Here is a 19,082-nt window from a genome sequence, read left to right on the forward strand (position 1 = left end):
TGTTGTGCGATCTGAGCCATACAAAATGATTGGCTTAAATCACACAACACAGAATGCACGTGATTTGCACAGGAATGCGGTGCGATCTCTGTGCGAATCGCATGCGATATGACAGTGTGAACTGGGGCTAAACCAGAAAGAAAGAATTCTATATCTTTGGATGATGATATTCCCTTTTTTTTTTCTTTGGGACTTTATAATTGTGCCTTTGCTTTTATGGACTCCCGTATATCATTTTGATGATTTTATTAGTGCTGCACTTTTTTGGAAGATCTATATTACACCACTGCATATATTTTAAGGATACCTCTTTGTCCATTTAATAACACTTTTATCCAATGCAGTGTCCTCATGCACATTTGTTGTGATAGTGAATGAGTCTGATTTACTGAATATGGGGCATGCTTTTAAGGACAGAATAAATGCTTAAAAATATATTAACCAAAAATATAATACAAAAAAATAGACAAAACAAACTGTCCTATACTGTGCCTTATGATATGGAATTTACAGGCAAATCAAAATTCCTTTTTTTTTTTTTTTGCCACAAATGGCACAATGCATATTAAACGACTGGAGCCCCTTTTCTGCACTAATCAATTTATGTAAAGGTACACTTAGCCTTTAAATTCACAGAGAAAGTACAGATAAAGCCTCTTAAAAAGACATTTACTATTTTCAGCCACCTCAGAATGTCAAATGCATATATATTGTACACACACAGTGTCTGTATGTGTATATAATACATGTGAAGGAGCAATACCTCTTAAACTCAGTTCATATGTGACATCAATTAATAAATATCAAAAAACATATACTCAATTCTTATGTGACAATAAAGAAAAAAAAACATATACATTAAACTCAGATTCATGTGGCAACACCTTGTTATACAAACACACACACACATATATATATATATTTTTTTTTACCACATTAATAAGCCTATTAAGTTTGAGTAGTTGTATCACAAGGTGTTACCAATTGAATCTGAGTTTAATGCATATGTTTTTGTTTTTTTTCTTTAATGTTACATAATAAATTAGTTTAGGAGGTATTGCTCATTTACATGTACTGGTAGCACTGTTAGAAATATATATATATAATTACACACATACACTGCTCAAAAAAAAATTAAAGTAACAATTTTTAATCAGAGTATAGTATCAAGTCGATTAAACTCCTGGGGTATTAATCTGGTCAGTTAACTAGCAGATGGGGTTGTTAATCAGTTTCAGCTGCTTTGGTGCAATAGATGGGCAACAATGAGATGACCTCCAAAACAGGAATGGTTTTACAGGTGGAGGCCACTGACATTTTTTTCCCTACTCATCTTTTATGACTGATTTTCAGTAGTTTTGCATTTGGCTAGGGTCAGTGTCACTACTGGTAGCATAAGGCAATACCTGGACCCTACAGAGGTTGCACAGGCAATCCAACTCCTCCAGGATGGCACATCAATATGTGCCATTGCCAGAAGGTTTGCAGTCTCCCCCAGCACAGTCTTAAGACCATGGATGAGATTCTATGAGACAGGCAGTTACTCTAAGAGAGCTGGACAGGGCTGTAGAAGGTCCTTAACCCATCAGCAGGACCGGTATCTGTTCCTTTGTGCAAGGAGGAACAGGATGAGCACTACCAGAGCCCTACAAAATGACTTCCAGCTGGCCACTGGTGTGAATGTCTCTGACCAAACAATCAGAAACAGACTTCCTGCAGGTTGCTTGAGGGCCCGACATCCTCTAGTGGGACCTGTGCTTACTACCCGGCACCGTAGCGCTCGATTGGCATTTGCCAGTGAACACCAGAATTTGCAGGTCCGCAACTGGCACCCTGTGCTTTTCACAGATGAGAGCAGGTTCACCCTCAGCACATGTGACAGACATGAAAGGGTCTGGAGAAGCCGTGGAGAACATTATGCTGCCTGTAACATCATTCAGCATGACCATTTTGATGGTGGGTTAGGGACGGTCTGAGGACGCATAGCCATGGAGGGACACACAGACCTCTACAGGCTAGACAATGTCACCCTGACTGCCTATAGGTATCGGGAAATCCTTGGACCCATTGTCAGACCCTACGCTGGTGCAGTGGGTCCTGGGTTCCTCCTTGAATGACAGTGCCCGGCCTCATATGGCGAGAATATGCAGGTAGTTCCTGCAGAATGAAGGAATTGATACCACTGAATGGCTCCCATGCTCGCCTAACCTAAATCCAATAGAACACCCTCTGGGACATCATGTTTCGGTCCTTCAGACGTTGCCAGATTGCACCTCAGGAGCTCAGCGATGCCCTGGTCCAGATCTGGGAGGAAATACCCCAGGACACCATCTGTCGTCTCATTAGGAGCATGCCCCGATGTTGCCAGGCATGCATGTGGGGGCCATACAAACTACTGAGTACCATTTTGAGTTGCTGCAATGAAATTTCAGCAAAAAGGACTAGCCTGCTGCATCATGTTTTCACTTTGATTTTCGGGGTGTCTTTGAATTCAGTCCTCTGTAGTTGATAATTTTCATTTCCATCAAATGATGGGGCATCCTTACGTTCCTAACACATTACCCAGTCCATATCAGTATAGATATCCAGCATCATATTTTCCGCATTTAGATCTGATGTGTTTTTAAAGTGTGCCTTTAATTGTCTTTGAGCAGTGTATAATAATAATTTAAAAAAAAGGGAAAAGTGTTTATAATTTTTATAAATTTCCTTTGGATGCTTTGGAGCAGGTTACAAGGAAGGGAGATACACCTGGAAGATAAGTGCAATTAGAATCACCATTTTTTTTTCTCTTGCTCTATCTTTTTTTGAGTAAACAAAGCAGAATTTTGGCTGGAGGGAAGAAGGCAATTCCCTGAGACCAGGGAATTATCAAGGTGAGCAAGACTAGTGCATCCTTAGTGCTGGTTTCAGTGGTAGTTTGTTGCTAAATTTGGAGGGAAGAATATCTACATCCAGAATCCCCCTGCCACAGTTAGGAGTCAGGCTGAGAACAGTAGCTATGGCAGTAGAAATCCCCACCAACCAACAGGCTAGGTATACAAGCAGGTCACCCTGGCAGATGATGAGGGCTCACCCGAGGTGCAAGGTCTGAGCACTTACCAGTATTTACCAGAGCACCTAATGGTGGAGATCAGTTTTGCTGCATATTACTACCAGGTCGTGATCCTCAGGATTGCTCCCCAGGTGGTGAGGAAACCAGGGTCTAATAGCAGATATAGCAGGTAGGGATCAAGCAGAAGCATAATAAGTACACAAGCCAAAGGTCAGTAATAACTAGTTTCAGGTTGGGATCGAGCAGAAGTGTAGTTGAGGAACAAGCCAAAGGTCTGTAATGACTGGCAGCAAAGATACGGACAGCAGCAAAACTGACACGGGGGAGATATTGGCTGGAGAGAGCACAATAATCTGGCAAACAGGAAGTGCAAAGGCATGGCTTTAATAGAAAATTCATGGGACGTACAAAAGGTTCATGGTTCAAGATAAACAAGACAAAGCAAGGGTGTATAAGGAATCAGGCAGGGAACTGTCCAGCATCTCAGGTGATTCAGCAAGAGGAGACTGTGCCAGACACAGCTGAGGTTGCAGAATCAGATCCAGGTCCTGACACCCCCATTTTAGAATGAAGAGTGAAGGACCCATTCCAATGATATCTAGGAGGTAGTGGCTAAGGTAGTCCACTTTACAGTATTCCACTCCTGGGATGCGGACCACAGAGATTGCTGGACACTGAGTTTCAATACACTGGATTATCTGGTTTGTTTCTTTTAAGGCTGACAGACTCCTGCTGGCTCCTTGGTGACTGATGGAAGCCACAGCTATGGCATTGTCTGACTTCACCCTGACTGGATGTCCTCACAAAAGGGGGGTGCAGGGTTGAGCACCAGGATGTTGATGGGGAACTTGTACCATGAGGGACTGAAATACTCCTTCCCAACCTGAAAGACAGATGTCTGTTGTTATCACTTTCCAGTGATGGGGACAGAAAGACTTCCCTATTGTAAAAAGGTGGCACTTGAAATAGACCAAGATAGGTAGTTTCTTGCTTGACAGGAGCATGGGTAGGTTGACAGAAGGTGCATGCTTGTTCCATTCCAGGTTGACAGAATGTTGGTTTGGAGAGTTCATGAATGAAATTAAGCAAATGGCACAGCCTTAGGGGAGGCTACCATGAGGCCTAGGTATGAACTCAGTTTTGTTTAAACCACCAATTTAAACCAGGTCTGGGACTGTCTGTGACCCAGAGAGAGACAAACTAACAGATGTCCCCCCACTTTGAATAAGGATGTCCCTTCATTGGGCAGAGATCTTTGTGGAAGACTTGCTGGACTTTGTGGCCCAAGTCTTGCACCAAAAGGAAGGGATGAATTTAGGCTTCAGTTAGGTGCTCTGTGTTTTGAAGAGACAGAGGCTACAGAAAAAGAAGGGGGGGTGGATGGGATCTTTTGCTGTGGGAGTAAATTCCTACCTCCTGATACATTTTTTATGAATTGGTCAAGTGCTTATGCTAACAGACATCTTCCTTCAAAAGGCATATGTGTGAGCTGCTTTTTACAGGCATCTTCAGCTGCTTTTTTCCAATCCACAAGATTCTGCACACGTGAAAAGAAATTAGAGCCACTCTAGAATTCTGTCTCATGACATGTCCTAGGGCATGCACACAAAAGTTGAAGAAGGTAGTTTTTGCAATTGTTCTGTTAAAGGGTTAATCCACCTTTACCAAAAAACTGCCTATGCAGATGAGGGGTGTCTGATGATTAAAACAAGTTGTGTAGCTTGGTCAAAAATTTAATAATGCTCTTGCAATATGTGAGGGCCATTTACATACCTCATGAAGCCTGACCTAAAAACTTCCAGAATGTTGTTAGGACATTGCTAAGCAAGGCCTAGCTATTACTGTTCACGATCACAGCAGTGAGCTCTTTTTCTGATTCAAACCTCCTCTCCTGGGAAGTGTACTGCAGTGAGGTCTGTAATTCAAACCCTCTCACATACGTTTTCGCTCCTTGATGCAATAGCTCTGAGCTCAGAGTCTCAGAGCTCACTCTTGTGATGGTGAGGGTGAACAGTAAAAGCTCGGCAACATCCTAGCAACATAAGTTTTCAGGTTAGGCTTCACAAGGTATGTAAATAGCCTATACCTATCGAACGGCATTATTTAACTTTACTCAAAGCTACAAGGTTTGTTTTATCGTATGGCAGTTGTTGGTAAAGGTGAACTAACCCTTTAAGGCATGATCATAGAAAAAGGGTCATGTTGGTTGCTCATTGCTCTAGTAGTTTAACAAATTGAAAGTGCAGCAAATGCTGGTTGCAGGGAAAGCCCTGCAAAAGTAAAGAGAGCCTTTAAGAGTGTCTCAAAATTCCTATCTGCAGAATCTTTGAAAGAAGGGGTATCTTCAGTAGGTTAGAGCCAAGATGGCAGTATTAAAGACATTATTTGCCTGAGGTAATGTGACATAGATGCAAATTCTGCATTAGTCAGAAAGGCTGCTTGCTGTGTTCCTGAAATAGAGCTAGAATCGCTTGCAGAGATATGTGTTAAAGCCAGCTCCTACTGCGTTGCAAGAGGTGCATCATCTCTCTTAAATTGAGTGTTGTGTGAGCCTATGGTAGAGTGAATGGTTGCCTGCAGTTTTACAAAGGCTTCCTTTCAGCTGGTCTCCGCCATAGCTATTTGTGAGAGTATTTCCCTATACGATACACATTGAGTACGGTAATGAATGTAACTATGTTCAGAAGGAGAACGCAGCAACCTGGATGTAGACTTTTACTGCGGGAACGATCTCAGCTACTGGGCCCAGTGGAAGTAAAATATTTTGCGTAACGGATAAGTTCACCATTTGTTAAAAAAACACACACACATATATACATACATACATATATATATATATATATATATATATATATATATATATATATATATATTATAAATAATAAATGCACATTTTTCTTTTTGCAGATAAAAAAACAAAAACGTGAATTTATAATTTTTTCCATTGCAGCCTGTAATGCATTTCACCCATGATCAGCAGGTCGTGGATGCAATGCCAGGATCTAGCAGGCTCTCAGTAAGTGGTCTACACGTACGAGGTACAGGCAGGCAGTCACTGAGTACAAAAAGAATCAATGAACTACAAGAGCACTCACCAGAGGGAGATGATCTCCTATCCGCTGTCACAGAGGGGAGCGTTGGCAGCGGGAAGTGGTCGCAGCTTACATGTTACACCCCAAATATAGATGTAACATGCTCCTAAAAGTGAACTTAGCCTTTAACCAGACACTGAACACCTTTGCTCTGCTTTACTGTGTAGAGTAACTTGGAAGATTCTTTAGGTTGATAACAGTGGATTGATTATGAGCTGTATACCAGCCTGCATTGATCCTGCACTGTTCATGGTGTTTTGGGCAGCATATTGATTGCTTTTTTTTTTTAAAGAGTTTAACCATTAGCTGTCTTATTTTCTAAGGTGACTGCTATTTACATGAGATTGCGGGTTGAAAAATGCCAACATCAACCCAACATTGTTGTACATTTTTAACAATGGGAATAGTTAGGCTTTTCTGCTACTTTTAACAGTAATGGTCAGGACCATACAGTGTGGCCCTGTCTTAACAGTCTACAACACTGGACAAAGATAGCCCCAAAAGGTTTTTTAGGGTCTGGTATCCATAGAGATGAGCCATTGCCCTGGACCTGTATAGCACCCTGCGGCTGACCACACACAAGAATGAAGTGCTATGGTGAGCACCCATGCAGTATCCAGTGCTAATATTACAGGCCATCTTACATTCTTACATCCTGGCTTATTTTCAGGACATGGGTGACAGCTAAATACCATAAAAATAATGTCTTTAGTTTGTCCTCAAAGAACTAGGCCATTTGGCTATACCAGGGCATAGAAATGTGAATATTAGGAGTATTTTGGCAAGGCTATTTGGGTAACAGAAAAACACCTACAGGTTAGGCATTTACAGTCAGGTCCATAAATATTGGGACATGGACACAATTCTAACATTTTTGGCTCTATACACCACCACAATGGATTTGAAATGAAACAAACAAGATGTGCTTTAACTGCAGACTGTCAGCTTTAATTTGAGGGTATTTACATCCAAATCAGGTGAACGGTGTAGGAATTACAACAGTTTGCATATGTGCCTCCCACTTGGTAAGGGACCAAAAGTAATGGGACAATTGGCTTCTCAGCTGTTCTATGGCCAGGTGTGTGTTATTCCCTCATTATCCCAATTACAATGAGCAGATAAAAGGTCCAGAGTTCATTTCAAGTGTGCTATTTGCATTTGGAATCTGTTGCTGTCAATTCTCAAGATGAGATCCAAAGAGCTGTCACTATCAGTGAAGCAATCCATCATTAGGCTGAAAAAACAAAACAAACCCATCAGAGAGATAGCAAAAACATTAGGTGTGGCCAAAACAACTGTTTGGAACATTCCTAAAAAGAAGGAACGCACCGGTGAGCTCAGCAACACCAAAAGACCCAGAAGACCACAGAAAACAACTGTGGTGGATGACCGAAGAATTATTTCCCTGGTGAAGAAAACACGCTTTACAACAGTTGGCCAGATCAAGAACACTCTCCAGGAGGTAGGTGTATGTGTGTCAAAGTCAACAATCAAGAGAAGACTTCACCAGAGTGAATACAGAGGGTTCACCACAAGATGTAAACCATTGGTGAGCCTCAAAAGCAGGAAGGCCAGATTAGAGTTTGCCAAACGACATCTAAAAAAGCCTTCACAGTTCTGGAACAACATCCTATGGACAGATGAGACCAAGATCTACTTGTACCAGAGTGATGGGAAGAGAAGAGTATGGAGAAGGAAAGGAACTGCTCATGATCCTAAGCATACCACCTCATCAGTGAAGCATGGTGGTGGTAGTGTCATGGCGTGGGCATGTATGGCTGCCAGTGGAACTGGTTCTCTTGTATTTATTGATGATGTGACTGCTGACAAAAGCAGCAGGATGAATTCTGAAGTGTTTCGGACAATATTATCTGCTCATATTCAGCCAAATGCTTCAGAACTCATTGGACGCCGCTTCACAGTGCAGATGGACAATGACCCAAAGCATACTGCAAAAGCAACGAAAAAGTTTTTTTAAGGGAAAGAAGTGGAATGTTCTGCAATGGCCAAGTCAATCACCTGACCTGAATCCGATTGAGCATGCATTTCACTTGCTGAAGACAAAACTGAAGGGAAAATGCCCCAAGAACAAGCAGGAACTGAAGACAGTTGCAGTAGAGGCCTGGCAGTGCATCACCAGGGATGAAACCCAGTGTCTGGTGATGTCTATGCGTTCCAGACTTCAGGCTGTAATTGACTGTAAAGGATTTGCAACCAAGTATTAAAAAGTGAAAGTTTGATTTATGATTATTATTCTGTCCCATTTCTTTTGGTCCCTTAAAAAGTGGGAGGCACATATGCAAACTGTTGTAATTCCTACACCGTTCACCTGATTTGGATGTAAATACTCTCAAATTAAAGCTGACAGTCTGCAGTTAAAGCACATCTTGTTTGTTTCATTTCAAATCCATTGTGGTGGTGTATAGAGCCAAAAATGTTATAATTGTGTCCATGTCCCAATATTTATGGACCTGACTGTACAAATGTATTTTTCTTTACAAATGGAACTGTATTTCAAACTTCTGGGACTCCTTTTCCACGTGGATGAGTTTATATAAAGGGTGAACTTAGCCTTTAAGGAAATTCCATATCTGCATAATCCCTTATCTCTGTATTAATGTCGACTGGTCCTCATTTCCTGTAACCCTATTACAAATAAAAGAGCAGAAACCTCTATCAACTGTAGCTTAATTTCAATAGTTTCCACTGCTGTAATGGCATTCCCAAATACTGTATAATGGTCAAAATGTAGCAAATTTGTTACAGAGCTCTCCTGCTTTCTCCAAACACCGAACTTGCCAATTAAATAGTTCCTTGAGAGGGGTACTGTGAATTTTTAAAATAGTGATATAAATTTTGTACCTCCAAATATTGCCATCAATAGCATGGATTTTAACCACAATACTGCATAAACAATGTAAAGAATAAAAAATGGATGACACTGCTTGCAATGAGAAGAGATTAAGTACATACTAAATACATGAATGCTTTTGCAGATTGTTTTCAGATGTTTACTAAGCTTACCTTGCTATCATTTAGCTTTTTTCCAGGACAAGTCTCCTCTGGATGATAGAACCATTTCACCCTCACAACCATGTTATTTCCCCATGATTCCCACATGCTTTGAATGCATCCTATGTAGGGGAGATTCGGGCGTCCGGCAGATAAAAACACAGCACAATCCCCAATCCGTATAATTTCCTTTCCACGGACTATTGCCTTGTAGAATAACTTTCGGGCCTTTCCCTTCATTCCTCTTCTCTGTGAAACCATCAATACATACATTTCGGTTACATGTATCAAATAAAAACTACAAAAATGTATTGTAATAATATGTCATTCTGATGTTTCTAAGGTTTGAGAGAATCCACAAATCCTTTACTGATGATCTCAAAACGTGGAAAATCCAACATTTACCAGTACTACTCAAAGTCTCATATTGACAATTTTAAATTATGTAAGAAATATTAGATCTGTGCTTTAAAGTGGTAGTAAAGATTTTTTTTTAACTTTTACATACAGATATGCCTATAATAAGGCTTACCTGTAGGTACTCTAAATATATCCAAAACGTGCACCATTTAGGAGCTATTTACCCGTGTAGAGCATCGGCGCATGTGCTCTGAAGGACCGGCATGCCCATGCCATAAAAAGTGACTCGCACATGCGCGAATGATGGTATCACTGCTCGGCCATTAATTTTTTAAAATTGTAACAGCGGGGGGGGGGTTTGAGGCTTGAAAAGATCACCCCATAGCTGTCACAATGGGGGATTGGGAGGGGGAGCGAGGGCGATCCTTTCGTAACATGTTACATCCTGAATATGGGTCTGACATGTTACAAAAGGTGAACTTATTCTTTAATTAATTTTAATGCACAAATACACAATATAACACCCAATTTTTGGCAAAATATAAAAGTTGATGTTAAGCCCAGTATACAGATACCAAACATATCATGCTTTAAAATTTCGTATGCCCGTGGAGTGGTGACAAGTTACACTACCTAAAAATCTCCATGGGTGACGCTTTAAAAGCTTTTACAGGTCACCAGTCTAGAATTACACAGAAGGTTTGGCACTAGAATTATTTCTCTCGCTCTGACTTTTGTGGCGATCTCTCACGTGTGGTGTGATCGCCGTTTATATGTGTGCAGGACCGAAGCATGCATCCGCCGTAGTGCGTGAGCCCAGTGTGATAAGGGCGCTATAATTTTTTAAAAAATGTATTGTTTATTTAGATTTTCTTAAAACATTATGTCTTGTAAGCTGTGTATGTCAGAGAGTTTCTTAGACAATAAGCAAATAACAATAATGTATATATCTACAGATACGTATATGCGATCCTTCCACATGCACTGTTTTTCACATATACAAAAATAAAATAATTTAATCTTTTAGAACATCAAATAATTTTAATAAAATAACTCAAAACTGGATGGTTTTTATCTATATAAACCTACCACATCTTGATGGTATTAAAAGATGTTGGCTTATACTGCTCATACAGAAGAAATTGACGCTGGCAACATAAAAACTGGAAACATAGCCCTTTGAAGCTAAACCCCTCCCACATAGCCCTTTGAAGCTAAACCCCTCCCACCAACCCCTCCCACAGTTATATGCAGTGTCCCCACAGAGGTAGAATTCTCACTTGATTTTGGAAGATTTTCTCCTATCTAGCTGCTGATATATTCATTTCAGATATATAGTATCCTGGAAGTTTCTTTGGTCAGGGAATAAGCACTGGTAAATTAATGCCAGATAAATGAAATCCGGAAGTTTCCCTTGTAAACAGAGGGCAGGTTTTCCAAATTTTTCTATATTAGTGTTCACTCTGCAATAGTTCAACATTCCACAGGCTGATGGCCCCATCTATATTCTAGATTTTAGGACTGTACCTTAAGGTCAGGCCAGTATTGTCTGGGGATTTCCTTGGTACAGTTTCAAAAGTCATGGTGGGGATTCCCCATGCACTGCACCATACTGGAACTGGCAAAATCTGCTTTTACTTATACCGCTGTGGGTTTATTGTGCTGTTATTTTGGCTGGGCAGTTCTACTATAATTGCTGATCACTTGATATTGTTTAACTTATATTGATGTTAACTCCTGCTACTTACATCGTGGTCGTAATTTCCTTGTGAGTGATACAACTTATCACTGAGAACGCACACTGATTACAATCCCTTAGAGCTGATTCACACATGTGCAGTGAGGATTGAAGCTCAGGTTTCACAGCTAATTGACACAGTAGTTGTCCAGCGGTTCAAGTCAGGTTTACATCAGGTTCAAGACAGGATTAGTTCACGATTTTATCCTGTTCACACATATGCAGTTCAGAAATGGTTCCCATAGAAGTCATTAGCCTGTAATCCACACCTGAACCTGAAGGCAATGCTCACAAATCGTACATGACTCTTTTTCAAACTGCACTGAATCCGCCCTGCCAGTGCACCAGAAAAATGTGAACAGGCACCATAGAAAGCAATGTTATTTCACATGTCATGCAGATTAGATGCGGTTAAAATTGCATCCAATCTACATATATGTGAACCAGCATTACAGTTCTTAAAGGCGCACATGTTCACACACCTATGGATGACTTGGCCACTTTTATATCATACTCTGCCAGCTTCAGTTTCTTCTGTGTGCAACAAGAAGTGCCCTTGCCCCTACAATTGAGCTTCTCCCACACTCGAAAGGATCTGATCCGATTGAAGCAGCTCTCTAGGAAATGGACAACCATTCTCTTCTCTGTTCCCTAATTTAGATATTATCCATAGGATCTGCAAGTTTTGACACAGCTTCCATTTTGCTTCATATTGCTGCCTACAGTGACGAGTAACACAGCCTTTTGTTCTCCAAGCAGGTTACAATTCCTGGACTCACAATGGGGTGGATTTACTATAGGCAAATAGACTGTGCACCTTGCAAGTCTCATTGCGCTCTGTAAGTGCAGTTGAACTCATTTTCCCAAGAGCTTAGTGAATGTGGTAAAGCTCTGTTGATTGTCATCATCCAATCATGAGCAAGCAAAAATGCTGGGGTTTTTTTGTTTTTCTTTTTACATTTTCCTTGCACCTGATTGGGTTTTCTTTACAAAGTGAAGCTTTACCACATTTACATTTACTAAGGATCATGAGTGCAACTGCACTTGCAAAGTGTACAGTCTAATTGCCTTTAGTATTTAGTAAATCCATCTCAATGTCTTCCAGTTCTGGGACTTCCAAATGGCCATGACAACCCAAGAACTTAAAACTTGTGAATAAATCCACTTCAGCATGATAGTTTGCCCCCGCCAGTTTCATTTCAGGTGGGAGGTTGTCCACTGCCCTTCACAGAGATCTCTCATAGCAGATGCTTGGGTGAAAAAAGCAGTCCCCATAGGTATCAAAATAAGGTTTTATCTCTGTCCAAATCATTGTTTTCTTTGCTTAGCGCTACCACCACTATTAGTTTGTGGTTCTTCCCTTCAACCTTGCCTTGGTTCGAAAAGTATTTACAAAGGTCTTCTCTCTGGTTCTAGGCCTTTTTTGTCTCAGAGGTATTCCAATCATCAGAAACTTGGACGATTTGTTGCTTCACTAACAGGCCTCAATGACCTTGTAATCCAGTGTGTGTCATGTTGTGGACCTCAGAGGACTTCGGTTCAATCCTGATCATCAAGAAATCTTCCCTGCTTCCATTGCTTGGAATACTTTGACCTTCTCCTTGATATCTTTCAGGCCAAGGTTTTCCTTCTCTAGGAGAAGTTGATGACACTGCATGATCAGGATTGGCAACTTTGATCCTGTTGATTCTCTCAGCAGCATTGCATGCAAGTACTGGAATTGATGGTATCTGCATTCAAAGTAGTCCCATTTGTTCACCTGCACGGGACAAGTTCACTCTTCTCTGGACAAGATGTCAAGTTGCATGCTCGAACCAAGATGTCTTTATGGTGGTTCCTGTCCCCTGTTTTTTGTCCCTTACATTGGACTGTCACAACAAATGGTAGCTTTCTATGTTGGGACAGAGTTCTGCACCATTGGTCTATTCAAAGTTCTTGGTTTTTGGATGAATAAAACCTTCTAATCAACATCCCAGAATAGAGCAAATTGTCTGTCATTGCATCAATGGACCTATCTTGACCAGCAAGCTAAAAAAAAATATGGCAACCCTAATTGATAGCTAGCTTTTAGGTAATGTGCATATGGAAGGGCTTTGCACAGCATAAACAAAAGTTTTCCTAGCTAGTCGAAAACATTAATTTTCTCCAGGAGAAGGAATCCCATGGCAAAAACCACAGATGTTGTGATAGCACCATGGTTCGGTATGTTGCAATCTATGCCTTTCCCGAGTTTAAGCTGCTGCCGCATCTGCTTTGCAGGATTGAGAGCAAGGGCATTTTTAGTCATTCTTATAGTGCCACATTGGCATTGCAGAGTATGGTACACTAACCTCCTTTGTCTGATAAATCACACTCCATGGGCCTTTGCCAGACGGACAAGGTCTGTTATCTCAGGGACTCATCTTCTATCCTGCTTCTCAGACGCTAGCTTTAATCACCTGGTTGCTGAAACCTAGCTTCTGAGAGATGGGCATTGCAGATTCTGTTATCATAACCATGCTTAAAACTTGAAAACCTAATTCCTGCATGACACATGGAAGGCTTATTTTCAATGGTGTGAGACTTCAGTGGTTTGGCCCCAATGTTTTGGTGTCATGTGCTCTGTACTTACTTCAGTTAGAACATTTAGAACTTGACACAAAAAAAAAAAAAAAGAGTCCAGATGTTTGCCTTATCTGTTCATTTACAATGTCCTCTTACTACTAATGCATTCATTAATGGGTTTAATTTCACTTAAAGGGTTGTTCATGTTGCTTCCCCTATTTGGCCCCTGCTGTAACTGTGGGATTTAAACTTAGCCTTGCCAGTGTTAAAAAGAAAAAAAACAAAAAGAAAAAAAAAAAACTCCATTTAAACCTATTTGGGAAATCTCTTTAACGCATTTGTCCCATAGGTTAGTATTACTTGTGGCCATCTCTTGGCAACAAGGGTCTCCAAGTTATCAGCATTATCTTGTAAGAAACCCCATTTAATTTTTCACAGTAGTTTTGAGACCAAGGACCTCATTTTAACCTAAGGTGGTCTTTGTTTTAGATCTTAAAGTGGTACTAAAGCCTCCACTTTTAGATACAAATACATAAAAATACAGTTTTTATGTGTATAGTGCTCATCTTTCCTGTAGGCAGAAGTATAACCCTTCATTGCTTAATGCCACCTGAAGCTGTGTCCCTCAATAGACTTCGAGAAAATAATTTTATGGGGAGTACAAAAATCCTTTTTTTGTTTAAAGCAAAGTAATTTTTTATGTTTATAAGTAAATGCATAACTATTTTTTTATTACCTAATATATAAGTAAATCAAAACATGTTCTAACCTAGATGTATAAAAGGGCAAATGTAATGTTACTAGCAACAAGTAAATGTTCCAATTACCTGGGTGGGCTTTCCAAACCACTTCCAAAGCTGTCTAGCAGGCAGGAAAGCAGCAATTTTTGGTCTGTTCTCAACTGAGGGTAGTCTCTGTCTTTTGGCCAGCTCCTTTGTTGTAGGAAGGTGTATGCCTTCTCTTTTCTTTGGTTTACATTTACTACTTCTCAGTTGCTCTGGCTTTTGTTGCTTTATGTGCACAGCAGTCTTAGAAGTGTTTTCAGATTTCACATATTTGCAGCGTTGCTTTTGAGAAGTATCTTTAGGAACAGAAGCAGTCACAACATCATCTTCTGAGCTGCTTGATGATGCTTCATCTGTTAAAGATGATGATGAGCTGGAACTAGAAGATGATGATGCTGAAGATGATGAAGAAGAGGAGGAAGAAGAAGAAGAGGAGGAGGAGGAAGAGGAAGAGGAGGAGGAAGAACTGCTGCTGGTAGACGATGAAGATTTAGATGTTGAATTTCTTGTGCTGCTGGAGCTATGTTGATTTTTGTTTTGTCTTTTGCTTGGGCCATCTTCTTCCTCAGATTCTGAGCTGCTGTTACTGCTCGCTAACTGTTTTTCAGTCTTCTGGTTTCCATTTTTGCTGCAAGATATGTTTAGGTTGCTGCTTGTATGGTCAAAAGCTTCAGAGATAAAGGTTTGCTTTGCTGTGCAAGGCTTTGATCCAGAAAGCTTTCGCTTAGGTTTGTTAGGATTCACACTAGAATAACATTCACCTATCACTTTCTTACGATCTTTTTTTGATGCATTATTAGAATTCTCATGCCTCATCATTGCTTCTTTTGTTTTCTTAGTCTTTGGTGACATAACTCCTTCACGGTCCAACTTCACAAGTAGGTGAGCTTCATTTTTGTGATAGCTGTTACCAAATGAGGCAAACTCTCTTTGTTCCTCTAGTTTTCGTCTCCTTTTTGCATTTACTTTCTCTTTTAGAACATCTTGGTTTAATCCACTTCCTGTTATTTCATGGTACAGTCCTCCACTAACCAAGCTCTTAGACACTGATCCAGAACAAAAGGTTTTGTTAATTTTCATTTTTTGATGTTGTCTAACACTTGGTTCAGTGGAATTCTCTGATGATACTGGAGGACATTCTGAATCTACATCTGAATGCATTAGATCTAGCGATTTGTCTTCCATCTTTTTGGCTGTCCTTGAGGACTCTATGAATATATTTTCTTGAACTGTTGTGTCTTCTGTAAGAAGAAAAAAAAAAAGAATTAAATGCATTATTAAACAAATAATTATGGAAACTGTTGAGCCAGCTTGTATCCCATCAACTACCAAATTTAAACTAAAGTTGTAGTCATTAAAGAAAAACCTCTCCAAAAACGTTAAAACTATCCCCCTATACCCTTTCCAACATTCTAAACTGTACAAATACCCAAAACGGGAGTATCCAATGCTGCAATTTTGTGTCATCTCTCTACCGCAATCACAGGGTTTATTTTTGTTTTGAACTATATACCAAGAGTAATACACTTTATTATAACTACTAATGCACCTTAACCCTTTTGTGACCAGAGTTTGTTGAAGCTTTGATGCCTAGTATGTGTCAGCTTACTTGACAATAACACAGACTAGATTTTCAGTTTGACATCATGCCCAAGAACTAGGAACACACAGTTGTGCATTCCAAGCTCTCTACTGCAAGGTTAATTAAGGTTCTTGAGGAAAATTAATTATTTCATGAGGACTTTCAGACTAAGAACATTAAACTATTTACATATTCAGTAAGAGAATGTATATACACTATTTACTCAGGCCTAGGTCAGTGCCCATAAATTACAGCAGACCATTAATATTGTGATTGGAAGTATATGCACATTTCATTGAAATATCCATTCAATGTCTATCACCTTTCATTTTGCGCCAAAACTTTAAATGTGTGAAATCCATCTATTCTCTATTATTTTTTTTTTGTATGTTTACAGACTCAACAAATGTCATTTTTGCTGTTTATCTATAAGTTATCGGAAATAAAGAGGCATTTTGACATTCTTGTAAATTTCTTATCTTGGAGTACAGTACAGGACCCAGAAATTGATTCACAGAATGTGGGTTATATGCCACTACCCGCAGGTGATTGGATACTGGCAAACGTCTTCACTGGGTCCACCGTGCCTACACTTTACTTTGTTAGCAAGCAATAGAGATACAGAGAAGAGAGGAGTAAAACCCGTATCCTGTAAGAATATGCATGCATCATACATACTAGGGGGGGTACAACTGGGGGAATCAATGGTGAAGAAATTTTGAGGAATTGGCTCACTCAAGGAAGGCTTATTGGGATGATCTGGTGGCCAGATCAGGATTGGTTAGACTCCCCCCGGTGGTGAAATGACTACACGTCCGCTGCTACCTGGAGCTCCTGAGGTTGAGATGTTTGCCCAGCTGATGCAGGCCAGATGACCACTCTCTGTGATCCAGTTCCAGTATCATTAGCCGGATGACCAGGAGTTGGTTAACACTCAAATGCGCATTACCATTGCGCTTTCTGGTTAGTGCAATCTACACTCATTTCTGTAGGAAGAATATGGTCACAGAAGTCACTTACTGTGTCACCTTTTTACCTTGAAATTGGTTTACATCATACACCGCAGGAACTCTCTTGTTGAAGATTTTCATTTATTTATTTATTTACTCACTTATTTATCATCATTATTATCCCTGGACGTTTTAGGTTATTTTATTAAGTGGTGTTCACTTTACCATTCACTATATGCACTTTTATTATATGCACCATATGAGGATTTGCATGCAATATTATGTCTAACTAGCGCTGCATGGTTGTTTGATATATTGTAGTTTGAGGCTCCTGGTGTTTGCCTTTCATGCAAGTCGCTTTTTGGTTGTTTATCCAGCGCTCGTATCTTTTTTGTTTTTCACACACACACACTTGTTAGTCACATCTTTAATCCCTTAACAGCCCCAGATGTTAACCCATTCCTGCCCAGTGTCATTAGTACAGTGACAGTGTGTATTATTAGCCTTTATCACTGTAATAATGGCACTGGTGAGGTCAGTGGCATTTAGTTCCCACAAAGTGTCAGTGTCAGATTGGCCACTACATTATCGCAGGTCGTTACAAGTCACTGATTGCCACCATTAATAGTATAAAAAAAAAATTCCAGTATATATACCATACTTTGTAGACAATATAACTTTCACACAGACCAATCAATATACATTTTCTGGGATTTGTTTTTTTTTTAACCAAAGACATGTATTAGAATACATTTTGGCCAAAATTTATTTTATTTTCAAAATTTTATGGGATAGGTTTTATAGCAGAAAGTAAAAAATATTGTTTTTTTTTTTCAAAATCGTCTTTTTTTTATATAATAAAAAAATTAAACACAGAAGTGATCAAATACCACTAAGAGAAAACTATTTGTGTGAAATAAATTTACATACATTTCGTTTGGGTAGTGTTGAATGACTGCGCAAATGTCAGATATAGTAGCGTAGAGCCGCATAGCAAAAATGGCCTGGTCATGAAGGGGGGCAAATCTGAAGGACAAGTAGGTAAAAGAGTATAGATTGTCCGGGATTAGGGAATCGCAATCACCCAGGCGCTAACAGAGTTCCAGAGGCTGTAGCTCTGATGTATCCAACAGCAGGTGAAATAGCAAAATCAGCAGGGGTTAATAGGTCTTGCTGCTGTCAGCCAAGCCTGTGAGAGCAGGGAAAGGGGAAAATAGTTGCAGGAGATGTGCAGAGTGCTGGATAGAAATCGAGCTTAGGTGAGTATTTAGGGGTGGCTGGGGATGTATTACAATTAAAAGGGGTTTTTTATCTTAATGCAGAGAGTGCATGAAGGTAAAAACCAACAGTTAGACTTACCAGTAACTGTGTTTCTGAGAATATTCCAGGGCAGCACATGTGAGAGATGAGAGGCTCCTCCCTACAGGACACACACTCAACTGACCGCTGTTATAAGTCTCCACCCTGCCCCTTGTCCCTTTGTAATAAAGTAACTCCTGAAACCGGTCCACAAGGGGAATAATTCCACATAGTTACTTCCCACCTACTGCTTTTAGGAGTTTTCTCCCCCTCTTAACAGGGTGGGAAGTAGGCCTGCCGTCCTGGAAGGCTCCCAGAAACACCGTTATCAGTAAATCAATTGTTTTTCTCCTATCACCTTCCAGGATGGCATACCTGAGAGGATAATCCAGTAACCGCAGGCCTACCTTAGGGTGGCACCACTGCCTGCAAAACATCCTGCCACAAGTCAGGTCCTGCTGTGAGTGTACCTTCACTTTATAACACCTGATGAAGGTATCTTGGCTGGATCCTAAGGCTGATCTGCCAATCTGCTCCACTGATGATCTGCATTCTCAGCCCTGTTGCCGAATCTAGTGGAGTGTGCTCTTAAAGCTGATGGAATCAGAAAAACTCTGAATTTTGTAGGTTAGAGAGGTCAACTGTCTAAGCCATCTAGCAATCAT

At 40.2% G+C, this 19,082-nt stretch overlaps 1 protein-coding gene across 6 annotated transcripts in view; it reads right to left on the bottom strand.

The window, feature by feature from the left end:
* The window catches only part of TNRC18 (trinucleotide repeat containing 18), a 454,956-nt gene that overhangs the window by 32,138 nt on the left and 403,736 nt on the right, over positions 1 to 19,082 (bottom strand). For all 6 annotated transcript variants that reach the window (XM_089684713.1, XM_089684717.1, XM_089684716.1 and 3 more), the window contains 2 exons: positions 14,629 to 15,827; positions 9,172 to 9,408 (listed from right to left, as the gene is read on the bottom strand). In XM_089684713.1, the coding sequence (XP_089540839.1) occupies positions 9,172 to 9,408; positions 14,629 to 15,827 (1,436 nt within the window). The remainder of the gene's footprint in view (positions 1 to 9,171; positions 9,409 to 14,628; positions 15,828 to 19,082) is intronic.

Source organism: Staurois parvus, unplaced genomic scaffold (genome assembly GCF_062004578.1).
Source record: "Staurois parvus isolate SC_StPar_1 unplaced genomic scaffold, SC_StPar_1.0 ptg000353l, whole genome shotgun sequence".
Lineage (NCBI taxonomy): Eukaryota > Metazoa > Chordata > Amphibia > Anura > Ranidae > Staurois > Staurois parvus.